The 14,029-nt window shown below is 52.5% G+C and overlaps 1 protein-coding gene across 2 annotated transcripts in view; it reads left to right on the top strand.

Annotated features, from left to right (window-relative positions):
* The window catches only part of Tcf25 (transcription factor 25), a 38,149-nt gene extending 24,566 nt beyond the window's left edge, over positions 1-13,583 (top strand). For both annotated transcript variants that reach the window (XM_042702239.1, XM_042702238.1), the window contains exons 7-18: positions 94-224; positions 813-912; positions 1,622-1,715; positions 2,910-3,002; positions 3,129-3,234; positions 5,008-5,167; positions 6,805-6,892; positions 7,522-7,680; positions 10,131-10,221; positions 11,007-11,086; positions 12,857-12,929; positions 13,291-13,583. In XM_042702239.1, coding sequence (XP_042558173.1) covers positions 94-224; positions 813-912; positions 1,622-1,715; positions 2,910-3,002; positions 3,129-3,234; positions 5,008-5,167; positions 6,805-6,892; positions 7,522-7,680; positions 10,131-10,221; positions 11,007-11,086; positions 12,857-12,929; positions 13,291-13,449 — 1,334 coding nt within the window. In that variant the 3' untranslated portion in view covers positions 13,450-13,583. The remainder of the gene's footprint in view (positions 1-93; positions 225-812; positions 913-1,621; positions 1,716-2,909; positions 3,003-3,128; positions 3,235-5,007; positions 5,168-6,804; positions 6,893-7,521; positions 7,681-10,130; positions 10,222-11,006; positions 11,087-12,856; positions 12,930-13,290) is intronic.
* The last annotated feature ends 446 nt before the right edge of the window (positions 13,584-14,029 follow it).

Here is a 14,029-nt window from a genome sequence, read left to right as displayed (position 1 = left end):
AAGTACAGCATGAGGATGTGTGTGTCTGCCGAAAGCCCAGAAGACTCCACAATCCAGCCCAAGCACACTCTCCCATATCCTTTTGCCTCTTAGGTCTGTCTATGCGTCTGCTGGAATCGAAAAAAGGTCTTTCCTTCTTCGCATTTGAGCACAGTGAAGAGTACCAGCAGGCCCAGCACAAGTTCCTGGCAGCTGTGGAATCCATGGAGCCCAACAACATTGTGGTGCGTGAGTCCTGCAGCTCTGGGCAGAATAGGGTCTGAACAGCTCCTCTGCACCAGGGCCAGGCCCCCTGGTGATTTGAGGAGGTGTGCCTGCAGGCACTGCTTCCCCAAGCAGGAGGGACACCTGTGTACAATGCAAGTGTGCTAGGAACTAAGCAGCGGGCAGTCTGTGAGAGGAGCACATAGTCCTGTCTAGGACTGCCTGCACCTGCGTCTCCTGGCACGGCCTGTGCCGCACTTCATTGGAACAGCAGAGGGAGTGCGTGGGTCCTGGGCAGCTCAGTCTGCATCCTGTACCTTTAGCTTTACATGCCCAGGCCCCTCTGCTTCCCAGGCTCACTCACCTGCAGTGAGCACTCCGACCTGTTCCCAGGTGGGAAAGAAGGCTACCTGTTACCTTGCCTGGCAAGCTGACCAGGCCCGACTCTTGAGTTCCTATCAGGAGTCAAATCATTGGTTAAATTGGAAGGGAAATGTGTCCCTTCTGAAGCTCATTACTCCCAGCATATGCAGGGCCCATGCATCTGGGATTATTCCCACATGGGCCTGCCTGCAGCCCTTCCCTAGGACTCTCCTCCTTTCTGGCAGGTTCTTCTCCAGACAAGCCCCTATCACGTCGACTCACTTCTGCAGCTCAGTGATGCCTGCCGTTTTCAGGAGGACCAGGAGATGGCCCGAGACCTCACAGGTGAGAAGCCCCTGCGCCTGCCGCTGGAGCAGCTCCTGGGCACAGGCAGACAGTGTTTCACAAGATGAAGACAGAGGCTGTGGAAAGTATGCAGTGCATTGTGTAGCTACCACCATGGTCTGTTTTAGAGCACTTTCGTGTCCTGTGGAAGAAGTCTCACTCTCTGTTGCCCTTCCCTGACCTCGGGAACACTCTTCTGCTCTGTCTTTGTGAGTTTGCCTTGTATGGAACTTTCATGTAGATGGAACCATATAAGTACGTGTGGCTTCTTTCATTCACTGAAATGTGTGTGCTGTCTGTACTGTAGCATGTACTACACCTGCACCCTGTTGGTGGTTGCGTAATATTCCACCTGTGTGTAGACCACATTTGTAGACCATCTTCAGTTGATGGGCCTTTGGTCTGTTTTCTGGCTACTGTAGATAGTGCTGCTGTGAACACGAGTGTGCAGGTTTTGTGGGTGTTTATGCTTGTGTTACACACATAGTGTTAGCGGAACACAGTGCCAGTCATGCCTCATAGTGTCTAAGGTTTTTCTGTCTCAAGCTCACAAGTTCTGCGTTGCAGTAAACTCAGACTGGCATCAAGAATACCCAGGAGGTCCCCCCTGCCCTGTGTCCAGGATTTTCTCTATTTTGAGTCATCAGAGGGGGCCGCAGTTGCCACACAGTGGCTGTGACACCTGCCTTGGTGTGTCTGTGGTCCACAGAGAGAGCACTGTACAGCATGGAGTGTGCGTTCCACCCTCTGTTCAGCCTTACCAGTGGGACTTGCCGGCTGGACTACCGCAGGCCTGAGAACAGGTGAGCATGCCTGTCCTGAAGCCTCTCCGGGGAGGGTCCTGTCCTGTCGCTGCTGGCCCCTGTTCTTGGAAGCAAGGTTTCACGAGGTGCCCATAAGTTACACCAGTGACAGCTTTGAGTTCAGAGCGCAGGGGGCAAGAATCTGTCTTCAAGGTGAACCAGGGCCCTGCAGGTCCAGAATTCCTTTCAAGCCTTGGTACTCACAGCCAAAGTGCAAGAACTCAAGGTTAGACTGGCCCTAAATAAAACCCGTCTGAGTTAGCAGTGAGTCTGACAGGCTACCTTGCTACAGTGATGTCTATAATTATGTTTTCTTGTGTATTTGGAGGAGAAGGCTAATTCTCTCAGTTGAGAATATTTTAGCATGCTTTGCAGGCATGGGTCCTGATTTTTAAGCTGTGTTCAGTGGAGATTCAGTTTGATTTGTGTGATTGCCATTCTTTCCCTTACCAGCCTTTGGCATTAGCCCACTTATCAGGCCTGGGCAGCTGCAGTAGACCCCTTCTCACATCCAGTGCCCTGCTCTGGCTGTTCTGGCGAATTCCTGTGTAGGACACCCAGTGTCCTGTCATCTGCACTGGGTGCTGCATCTCGACTGTCTCCACTGGATGGCTTTGTGTTGCTTTTGTCTTTTCCCGTTTCTTTGAAACGGGTTCTAAAGTGAATGAGGGTAACTAAAGTTACCCACCATTAGCACTGAGTGTAAAGTAAGATCATAACTCTTAACAGATTTTAACTCTCTTCCTTTCCATGATAAATAGCAAACAAAACCCACAAAGGTAGTAATCCTAGTGACTCTGGAGCCTGGGATCTGAGGATTGCAGTTTAAAGCCAGCCTGGGCAGAAGAGTCTATGTAGCGTGTAAGCCCCAGGACTGGCGCGCGCACAGGCACGCGCACACACACACACAAAAACACATAAAGATGAAGTCTTCTAACGAGCTTGATTTTAATCAGACATGGTAGTACCTGTAGTCCCAGCACTTGGGAGTCTGAGGTGATTAAAAACAAGATTTCAAAATGATCTTGGGCAACATTAGACCTATCCATATGTTTTTCATATGTAAGTACATTTATACTAAAAGAAAGGCTTATACCTTCATCCAGACAGAATGTTTACTGAGAGATGGAACATATAGATGTCTCTCAGTTGTGCTCTGTGACTCTGCTGTTGCTTTAACCATTTCAAATGTAGGAGCTTCTATCTGGCCCTCTACAAGCAGATGAGCTTCCTGGAGAAACGAGGCTGTCCACGCACAGCTCTGGAATACTGCAAGCTCATCCTGAGGTGAGTGTCCACCCAAGCCAAGCTACCATCCGTCCTCACCACAGCAGCCCCAGGTCTGGGGACTAGCCATGATGATATACCTCTCTTTCCCCTCTGCTCTTGGCTTGCTGTGCTTGTCTCTGGAAGCCTCGAGCCAGATGAGGACCCCCTATGCATGCTGCTGCTTGTGGACCACCTGGCCTTACGGGCCCGGAACTACGAGTACTTGATCCAGCTGTTCCAGGAGTGGGAGGTAGGTGTGAGTCTGAGCACACTGTGACTCAAGTGTGTCAGTGTCTCTCTCGCCTTCTTTGTCCATACACTATGTGTCCAAAGGGCAGTTTCCCAGTGCACTGGCGAGGATATAAGAGCTAGGGTGAATACCATGGTACTCCCACCTTGTTGGCTCCCTCCTACTTTGAACAGAATCTAGTCTCCCTAGAATGTAGTCTAGTAGCTTAGTGTCGAGACGCATGGCACCACACACTGCTTGCTGCAGAAAGACGTGCACATAGTGCTCATAGTGATGGGAAGTTGTGAAAGCCTTAGAGCAGGCTGTCACCTGTACAGTAGGGTACAGCCATGAAGTAGAGAGTACCCTCAAACCAGCGTAGGGACTCCAGCACACTGTCCAGTCCATGTCCTGCAGAGGCACAACATCCTCAGGCCCAGACGCCGGCCCGCTGCAGTGGAACTGGCGCAGGCCTCACGCCAGACCGGGTCGGCGCTCACTCTGTGAAGTGAAGTGAGGCATACTAGGTTAGAAGCTATGTGCTAAAACTAGCTACGTCTTTCTAATGCAGCTACTGGAAAGTTTAAGCAGCACCCAGCTCCTCTTATCTCATGTGGAGGAGGTGTCAGCCTTCGCTTCCCCTCCCCCCCCCCTCCCAAAAGCAAGGACTGGGGGGGCAGAGGGATGACAACACTGTTTCTATGCTTGAACATTTTCATAGTACATGTTTTCCACACATAATAAAACATTCCACTTTCCAGAAATATTTGGAGCTCATAAAACTAGGGAGCTGCACAGCACTAGTGGCTCACACCTGTAATCCTAGCTACTCAGGAGACTGAGATCTGAGGATCATGGTTTAAAGCCAGCTTAGGCAGGAAAGTCCATGAGACTTATACCTCCAGTTAACCACCAAAAAGCCAGAAGTGGAGCTAGTGGTAGAGTGCTAGCCATGATCAAAAAAGCTAATGGATGGCACCCAAGCCTAGTTCAGTCTCCTGCACAGAATAACACAAGGAGAGGTTCTGGGGGGTCTCACAAAAACAGGGCTGTGGGAGAGGTTTTGTGCTTGTTTCTAAGATTATAGCACACTTTGAAGATGATTTCATTTTAAGGGGAGAAGGATAGTAAATCTCATGTCTGTTACATACATGCATAGTGAAGGGAGAGAATGGCTTCTCTGAATGGTGAGGTGTTGATACATCTCGTCTTCACTGACTCACACAGAGAAAGGGCTGGCTTCCCTGCTGTCAGAGCTGAGAGCAAGTGCTAAGCCTCCGCTCTTCAGGCCCTCACTAGCTGATGGAGCATCCTTCTTCTGGTGAGGCTGTTTCCCACCCTCTCCTGTCCTTTAGTCCTGTGCATACAGAAAATCTCTTTAGACAAATGTTGCGTTTTCTGTATTTCTTTATCCTGAGTTAAGGAGGTACCTTCATGAAACCCACCAGCTGTGTCTGGCTCTGTGGGGGTACCTGACAGCATCTGAGTCTCTGTAGTCCTTCACTTGGTATCTTTTGGGAGGTCTAGTGCCTGGACTCAGGAGGTTAAGCTCTTGCTCAGCTTGCTTACTCAAGAGTTGGTGCACTATGGAGTGGAGCTATACCTTCACTTCCAGGGTTTTTTTGTTTTGTTTTGTTTTGTTTTTGTTTTTGCTGGTTAATTGGAGATAAAGGTCTGTCTGTGTAGGCTGGCTTCCAAGCCTCAATCCTTAGATCTGTCTCCTAATAGAACCTTCACATTTTTTGTCTTCATGACCTTGAGGGCCCAGACTTTGTTTCTTCATTAACCTTATAGGCTCATCGGAACCTGTCTCAGCTCCCAAATTTTGCCTTCTCGGTTCCACTGGCATATTTTCTCCTGAGTCAGCAAACAGACCTCCCTGAGCATGAGCTCAGCTCTGCAAGGGAAAAGGCCTCTCTCTTGGTCCAGCAGGCGCTCACCATGTTTCCTGGAGGTAGGTGCCATGCCTGTGGAGGGATGTATGCCTTCCAGAGGGCCGTCTTCCTCTTGTGTTCCCTAGAGAGTGGGATCTGCCCACGAAGATAACTTGCCTTCCTCAGGGTGGGACAGATCCAGCTTCTAACCCTCCTTTTAGTAAAGGACATATACACACTAACAGGACTAAACAACTGCTATACTGGTGCTTAGAAATCTGGCCAAGTACAAGGAACAGCAGGGAGAGGGACACATCCATACCCTTTGGGGCTTAGTAGCAGGTGAGAGAAAGACCATGATGTCAGCCAGAGATACACTATGTTATACAGATTTTGCTGTTAGGGAGAAAAGCGGAGCAGAGAGTGTCTAGGCCCGGCCCAGAGGTAGTGTATGGGCATCAGCCTGGAGATGTTATTGTGCTATACAGCTGTTAGGGCTCCCACAGACACACTGGGCAGGGTCTCAGCATGCTTCCGTCTGCTCCCTGACCATAGGGTCGGCTCTGTTAACTGAGACGCCACCTATGATCTCTGAGGTTCAATACAGTTGGCAGCTCCTGGGCTTCCATAGACAACTCGTAGAGGTGATGCAGGACTAGGCAGCCTGTGTGCTGCACGGCAGAACTGGCCCTGCTACCTCACAAGGGTCTTCAGAAGCCACTGGCAGCTTTGCATATGCAGGCTATCACCAAGCCAGTACTCAGCCAGAATGCTGCCTGCCACGGGGCTGGGCAGGGAGGACAGCGCCCAGCGTGCCACCTACTGACCCACGTCTGGACCTGTGGGAGGGCACCGGTGGCTCCCACCTCCATCTGTCTTCCATGAGGTCTGGTCTTCATACGGTTAAAATACCCAGCTACCCAGCCGGGCGCTGGTGGCTCACGCCTGTAATCCTAGCTACTCAGGAGGCTGAGATCTGAGGATCGCGGTTCAAAGCCAGCCCGGGCAGGAGAGACCGTGAGACTCCTATCTCCAATAAACCACCAGAAAACCGGAAGTGGCGCTGTAGCTCAAGTGGTAGAGCGCTCACCTTGAACTGAAGAGCTGAGGGACAGCGCCCAGGCCCAGAGTTCAAGCCCCACGACTGACCAAAAAAAAAAAAATACCCAGCTACCCATTAAAGGGGGATGATGCCTAACTCTGTCTCACTACAGGTGAGGGCACTAGAAGGTTAAAGGACAAGCTTCTATTTCTGAGGTAGAAACCCCAGCCTCTAATCTGAACCCTCAACAGCAGTAACTCAGTGCTGGTCAAAAACAAGGCCCCACTGGCTGTCCCAACGTCCTTCACCCTAAAAATACCCAGTGATAGGCCAGTGCTGGTGGCTCACACCTGTGATCCTAGCTACTCAGGAGGCTGAGATTTGAGGACTATGGTTTGAAACCAGCCTGGGCAGAAAAGTCCATGAGACTCTTAACCTCCAATTGACCCCCTAAGCCAGAACTGGGGCTGTGGCTCAAAGTGGCAGAGCAGTTGACTTGAACAGAAAACCTCAGGCACAGTGCCCAAGCCCTGAGTTCAAGCCCCATGGCCAACAAAAAAAATAGCTAGCTGTGTCTGTGACAGGGACCTTACTAAGTCCCTTGTCATCCGCCATGGGTGGTGGGAGCAAGTGTAATGAGGTCATAAGCTCACGGAGCCCTTGCTTCTCCCGCAGTCCTCATGCCCTTGCTCGAATACTGCAGTGTGCGGCCCGATGCCACAGTCTCAAGCCACCGCTTCTTTGGACCAGATGCTGAGATAAGGTAACTAACTGTCTGTGGGTACTGCTCCCCCTCACAGCAGCAGAAGGGCTTTCAGGGGCTGTGGCACTGAAGGGTCGGAGTGGAACACAAGGGTGTAGCTCCGGGCATCTGTGCCCTCCGTTTTGACAGCCTTGGGGGCAGGAAGCCTCTGGGGGAGCCGGGACTGATTTCCATAGGAGGAAGGTTCTGGAACTCTGATCCATGTAAAAGACATCCTCACCTCTGAGAGAAAAAGTGCCGCTGGAGCAAGTGAGCACCCTCTGACCTAAGACATGAGGTTCACAAAGATGCCTGCTTATGAGAGTGGGAGAGCAGGGCATGAGGTGGGTGTACAGCCCTCGAGGGCCTCAGCACGGGGACATGGAAGGGCTGAGCTCGACCGTCACAGTAGTAGGAACAGGGGGAGGATGTAGCCTATGGAAACCCAGCCCTGTCTCTCCATCAGCAGGCTGCAGGCTGACCTCCAGGGCCTGCTCCATGCTGATACAGACATGCACATCACACACTCTATGAGTCTGTGGAGTGACCCCACTGTCCACAGACTGCTTGGGCCAGTCTGGACCTCCCTCTGCCTACCACTGAGGTCCTGCTGGGAGAGGTTTCTGCTTACGGATACTACTCTCCCACAGCCAGCCCCCTGCCTTGAGCCAACTGGTGAATCTGTACCTCGGGAGGTCCCACTTTCTCTGGAAAGAACCTGCCATCATGAACTGGCTGGAGGAAAATGTCCGAGAGGTTCTGCAGATAGTAGATGCTGGAGACCCTGTCGTGGGGTCCTGTGAGAGCAGGTGAGCTAAGCGGGGCTTTCCAGAGCTTGGGTGGGGCGCCCCGCATCTGGCATCAGCACCTGCTCTGCCCTCCTTGGGTCACAGCTGTGGGGCAGCAGGACTGTGAACTGCAAAAAGCAGCTCTTGTGAGGTTGGAGGGGCAAGCGTATAAACTGCTGCTGTCGGTGGGCCCTGGAGGGCCCTGGGGTAAGCTGCTGTCACTGTCTGCACAGAACGGTGTGTGTGATGGTGTAGTCACATTGGTTTTTTTTGGTTTTGGTTTTGTTTTTTCTGGGGTTTTTTTTGTTTTGTTTTGTTTTGTTTTTTTTGGGTCCGGTCGTGGGGCCTGAACTCTGGGCCTGGGCGCTGCCCCTCAGCTCTTCAGCTCAAGGCTAGTACTCTACCACTTGAGCCACAGCGCCACTTCCGGGTTTTTTCTTTTTGCTTATGTGGTGCTGAGGAATCGAACCCAGGGCCTCATGCATGCAAGGCAAGCGCTCTACCACTGAGCCACCTTCCCAGCCCCAAGTCACATTGTTTTAACTTCATCTTTTTTTGGTCAGTCGTGGGGCTTGAACTCTGGGCCTGAGCGCTGTCCCTCAGCTCTTCAACTCAAGGTGAGCGCTCTACCGCTTGAGCCACAGCGCCACTTCCGGTTTTCTAGTGGTTTATTGGAGATAAGAGTCTCACGGGGGCTGGGAAGGTGGCTCAGTAGTAGAGCACTTGCCTTGCATGCATGAGGCCCTGGGTTCCATTCCTCAGCACCACATAAGCAAAAAGAAAAAAGCTGGAGTGGCACTGTGGCTCAAGTGGTAGAGTACTAGCCTTGAGGTAAAGAGCTGAGGGACAACGCCCAGGCCCAGAGTTCAGGCCCCACGACTGGACCCCCCGAAAAAAAGTCTCATGGAGTTTCCTGCCCGGGCTGGCTTTGAACCACGATCCTTAGGTCTCAGCCTCCTGAGTAGCTAGGATTACAGGTGTGAGCCACTGGCACCCGGCTAACTTCATCTTGACCATGAGCTTTTTTCCACATTTGCTGTGACACTTGTCAATCTCACCATCACTAGGGAAACATTGAAGCCAGCAGGTGCCCACAGTTAACCATGCTGGCTTCTCCTTTCCCACATGTAGGGATTCTAGTGGCTTATAACCTGACGTGCTGCTTATAAAGAACAAGCCCTTGCCTGTGTGTGCAGTTTGTCTGGTCTGTGGCCCTCCATAGACCCTGACTCTGGAGATTGCAGCAGCTAGGCTGGCGGGTACACCAATTCCCAGAGCCACCAAGGACTTGAGACTGAGGCTTGGACCTGGGCGGTGTTCCTCAGCTCTTCAGCTCAAGGCAAGCATTCTACCACTTGAGCCACAGCGCCACTTCCAGTTTTCTGGTGGTTCATTGGAGATGGAGTCTTAGGGGTGCCAGGCGCCAGTGGCTCACAACTGTAATACTAGCTACTCAGGAGGCTGAGATCTGAGGATTGCGGTTCAAAGCCAGCCCGGGCAGGAAAGTCGGTGAGACTCTTATCTCAATAAAAACCACTAGAAAACCGGAAATGGTGCTGTGGCTCAAGCGGTAGAGCTCTCTCCTTGAGTTGAAGAGCGCAGGGATGGCCCAAGCCCAGAGTTCAAGCCCCATGACCGACCCAAAAAAAAAAAAAAAAAAAAGTCACAGGGCCTTTCTTGCTCGGGCTGGCTTTGAACTGCAATCCTCAGACCTCAGCCTCCTGAGTAGCTAGGATGACAGGCGTGAGCAGCCGGGCCGGCTCTGTGGACTGCTCCCCTCCCCCAGCCCAGCAGGAGGGGTGCCCAGCATTCGCGCCCACTGTGGAGATGGCCTGAGCTGCGGCGAACGCCTTCTCGGCCAGCGAGGAAGAACGACCACCACACCAGGAGTCTTCTCAGATCACACTTTATTGGAGAGCTTTTGAGTTGATGGGAGAGCTTGAGCAAGAGACCCCGTGTACAGAAATGTGGCCGCTTATATAGGGAATAGGAACACGGGTCGTTCTATCATTGGTCGTCTGCCTTTCACCGTCACCAGGTGCCACGGGATTGGCTGGGGACTCTACGTGGCTCGCGCATGCGCAAAGCCCGGGACCCACAGTCCCGCCAAGCACTGCCTAATATGGAGTTGTTTACCTCAAAGCTGCAAGGAAGTGGGCGCCATCTTGTAATGGCATTCGCCCCGGCTCCCCGCACTGAGCAAATTCTCTGAGCCATGGCTGCAGCTGCCATCATTCCTGTCTCACAGATAAGGGTGGGATTATTTAGGCCACTGCCAGGTTTGTCTCCACAGTCTGCCCTTGGAGACCCTAAAGAGGGCCAGAGGACTGGCCCTGAGCATGAGATGGAAGGAGGTTCTTGGCCAGTCTGAGGGAACCAGCTCCTTCTGGGCTGGTTCCAGAATCAGTGGGGCTTGCTTGATTTTTCCCTTGATGAGTACCAATTACTCGTTTTGTTTTTCCTGGCCTTAGAAGGAAGGTGCTTTTCCAGCGTGCTCCCAGAAATATCCACCGCCATGTGATCCTCTCGGAGATCAAGGAAGCCGTTGCTGCCCTGCCCCCGGTAAGAGAGGGCCCTAAAAAGGGGCCAGTGACTTGGGGTCACACACTGGTGGGCTAGGCAGGCCTGGCTAGGACAGAGGGCTCCTCTCCTCAGCCATCTGGAGGCTAGGCCTGTATCTCTGCACCATGGACTTGGTGAGCTGTCTCAGCAAGGTCTTGGGCTGTGTCCCCCTGCAGCCCAGCCTGTACTGACTTCCCTGCCCCAGGCTAGGCCCTGGCTGCCACTATCTGAAACGTGACCTAGAGGAATATAATGGGAGGAGCAGGGAACGGCTGATGGTGGGCTGCTTCCATGAGGGCTTTCAAGCACTCCCTGGCTTAACCATGACTTCCTTGTTGTCTCTCATTACTGACACTGCCAGCCTGGTCTCAGGCGCCAAGGCTCCCCTCCTGTCCAGTAGAGCATGGTGCTTCAAATCATGGGCTAAGTAAGGATGGGCCATCTGGTGTGCTAGCGTTTTGCGTGAGAGACCAGCAGCTCTGGTTACTGGCCTGGGGTCCCCATCTACCACTGTCACTGCTGACACTAGTGTCTGCTTTCCCCACCCCCCCTCAAGGGGTGGGGTGTTTTGAACTGTGACTGTACTGCCTCCTGCTGGACGGGAGGCTCCTCCACCATCCCCACTCCCACTCTTTGAAGCTTCTTGGTACAGAACTCAGGCATTTCAGCCAGACATGTGGCTGCCTCCTACTAGACCCATGCAATCCAGGTTGGGAGCCCCTCACTGCTGGGAAGGCAGGGGCTCCCAGCGTGCTCCAGCGTCTCTGTTTTGTGTCCCTCTGAAGGATGTGACCACGCAGTCTGTGATGGGGTTTGACCCTCTGCCGCCCCTGGACACCATCTACTCCTACGTCAGACCAGAGAGGTACCTGCCCCTGCTTTGCTGTCACGCTTACACAGACCTAGGTCAGGGCTTGGAGGTGCTCGGGGGCTTGCCACCCTGCAGAGCAGGAGATGGAGAAGCAAGCACAAGCATTCAGAGAGCCATCCCAGCATCTGAGTACTTTCCTGTTGGGTTTTGTAGCAAGTAGGAGAGATACAGTGGGACACAAAAGAAGAAACCACCTCTGGAGTGATATGAGGGGTGGATGTGGCCCAGGTAAATTCCATGCATGTGTGGGACTACCAGTGAAGCTTCACATTGTACTGTTTGCAGGCAGGTTTGTGCATGTGTGTGCAGGCACACACTGCTGTTAGGTCTTAAACTCAGAGCATTGCACTTTCAGCTCTACCACTTGATCCATGCCTCCAATCCAGCTTTTCTTGCTAGTTAATTGGAAATGAAGTCTCACGGATTTTTCTGCTCAAAGTAGCTTTGAATCATGATCTTTATTCAGATGTCAGCTTCCTGAGCAGCCAGAAGTACAGACATGAGCTACCAGCCCCTAGCTAATATATACTTTCTAATTCAAAAACGTTACAATAAAGAAACCAGCTCTGCCCTTGTAAATGCTTTGTGGAGTGCTCCGGGCGGTGGGCAACAGGCGAAGCATAGAACCTAGAGGTGAGCACATGATCAAAACTTCAGTGACAGACCATTGGGTAAGTGGTGTGACAGGAAGGACAGGGCCTGGCCAGGAAGCAGCAGTCACCTGCCTCAGAGAGGAAGAACTTGTGCTTTGGCCAGAGGATGTGGGCTATTCATCTAGCAGCAGTGTCATCATGTGCGAAAGCCCTGTGCCCAGAACCAAGCATAAGCCCAGAGTGCTGCAGTGAGGTCTATGTGCCTGGGTGAACATTCACGGGACCCCTTCAGAGCCTGATTTGTGAGCAGCTTTTGGAATCCAGGTCATGAAAGGCGTCTTTGCCCTTCCTTCCTGGCCTTCAAAATCAAGCGACTGCCTCACTGGCCACACCCCCATTGCTCCATCCTCAGTGGCCCCAGAAAGGCTCTCCTGCTTCAAGGAACGTGCCTGTAGGCCTTGGTGGGACACACTGAGTACAGCAATGACCCTTTTATAACATTTGGGCCGCAGACCAGGGGTGTGGCTGGGGTGGACGAGCCCTGGCCTTGCAGAAACGGGTCCCAGAGATCCATTCCCAGTACTACAGAAAGGAAGAGAAATAGGAAAGGGAAAGGAATCTCGGACTGCATGTTCATGAGGAAACCATCCCCATTAAGTTCTCTAGTAGACGAGCGTGAAGCTTACAATGTCTCTTGGTTCAGGCACACCCTGCTGGCTGTGGTGGCCTGGCCCACACAGCCCTTCCTTCACTGCCCTCCCTGCGTGTGGCGGGGCGGCCTCAGCTACCTGTCACCAGCAGGAACCTCTCGCACCATCCTGGCGTCTCTTGCCTTTCTTTTCCTACTGCTGAGTGCTTTCCTCAGCCCTCACCTGCTGAGAGCACACTGGAACCACAGATGTTCCTGGGCAAGGAGCCTCAGCCATAGCCACAGCAGCCTGATCATGGTCACGTCTTTTTTTTTTCCATGTGGTTCAGCAGGCCAGGCTGTGTAAAGGCAGTACCCTGATACCCTTCTCTCTCTCCCTCATTGACCCCCCTGACCTGGCCATGACCTGTCACTGGGCCTGGTCTGCTGGCTGACCCAGCAATTGATGGGGCTATCGTGAGCTGGCCTAAACAATGTCTGTTTAGTTTTGTTTTTGTGACCTTCCTTGACTTTCTCTTTCAGGCTAAATTCTATCACCCATGGAAACACAATTGCTCTCTTCTTCCGGTCATTATTGCCAAATTATACCACAGAGGTATGTTGATCCTGTCTTGGCCTCTCCTGCTGAGTAGGTATAGTCACATCCATGAGTGAGTTGTGTCATGACATACAGGAACAGGGCAGGGCTTCAGGGATATCCTGCCCAGAGGCTGCCGTCCTCGTGGGATGTAGAGACTTGTGAAGCTGTGAATGCTGTGAGGCAGCGTAGCTGGTGGACCCCATGGTCCAGGGCTTGGATTGAACATATGCATTTTTTTGCCTTGCCCAGGGACTTAGTAGGGTCGAGTCCAGTGCTGGAGTATTGGCTGCCCTAGGCTTTAGAGAGAACTCCAGTTTGGGTCCCAACCCCAAGTCCTGCCACAGGCGGTCCCTGCTCAGACATGTCTCATGTGCAGGGGGAGAGGCCGGAAGAAGGAGTGGCTGGAGGTCTGAATCGAAACCAAGGCTTGAACAGACTGATGCTGGCCGTTCGCGACATGATGGCCAACTTCCACTTCAATGACCTGGAGGCTGCTCGGGAGGACAATCCTGAGGGCGAGGGAGATTGGGACTGAGTCGTCTGCAGACGTTGTTGTGCCCAGTGCTCCTTAATTATGTTCCTGATTTCCTTTGTCTGAATTGACTGATTCCCTGAATGTATGGCTGGCCTGCATCTTGTTCTCCTGTAAATATAAATGGACCGCGCTCAGCTGCTGTGGATGAACTCTCTTTCCGGAGCCCTGGAGACTCAGCATTCTGTCTCCAGAGCAAGTCCCACTCCCAGGATTTGGTGCTCGGTGGGTCTGTGCAGGGTCCCCACCCTCACGTGCTTTTATCTTGAGAGTTGGTAGAGCAGACACACACAGCTCTCAGGACTGTGCTCTCTTCCTTCTAAGCAGCTAGGGGTTATGTTGGAGTCTCCCAGCCAGATGCCATAATTTGGGGGGGGAGTGGATGGATGCCATGCTGTCCACAAATGCTGTGCCAGCATAATTTCAGTGCTGGAGGTTCCACCTCGGGCCTTGAACATGCTGATGCACGTATGCTGCACCACCCACCTATACCTCTGACCCAAAACCATTACAGAACTTGACAGGAATGCCCAGAATCGAAGGGAAGACAGAGAAGCAAGTTTAGGGAGGAAAATTGTCCCAG

Source organism: Dipodomys spectabilis, unplaced genomic scaffold, assembly GCF_019054845.1.
Source record: "Dipodomys spectabilis isolate Male_0828 unplaced genomic scaffold, ASM1905484v1 ptg000318l, whole genome shotgun sequence".
NCBI lineage: Eukaryota > Metazoa > Chordata > Mammalia > Rodentia > Heteromyidae > Dipodomys > Dipodomys spectabilis.
The sequence above is the reverse complement of the archived record's forward strand: the minus strand, read 5'-3'. Positions and strand labels throughout refer to the sequence as shown.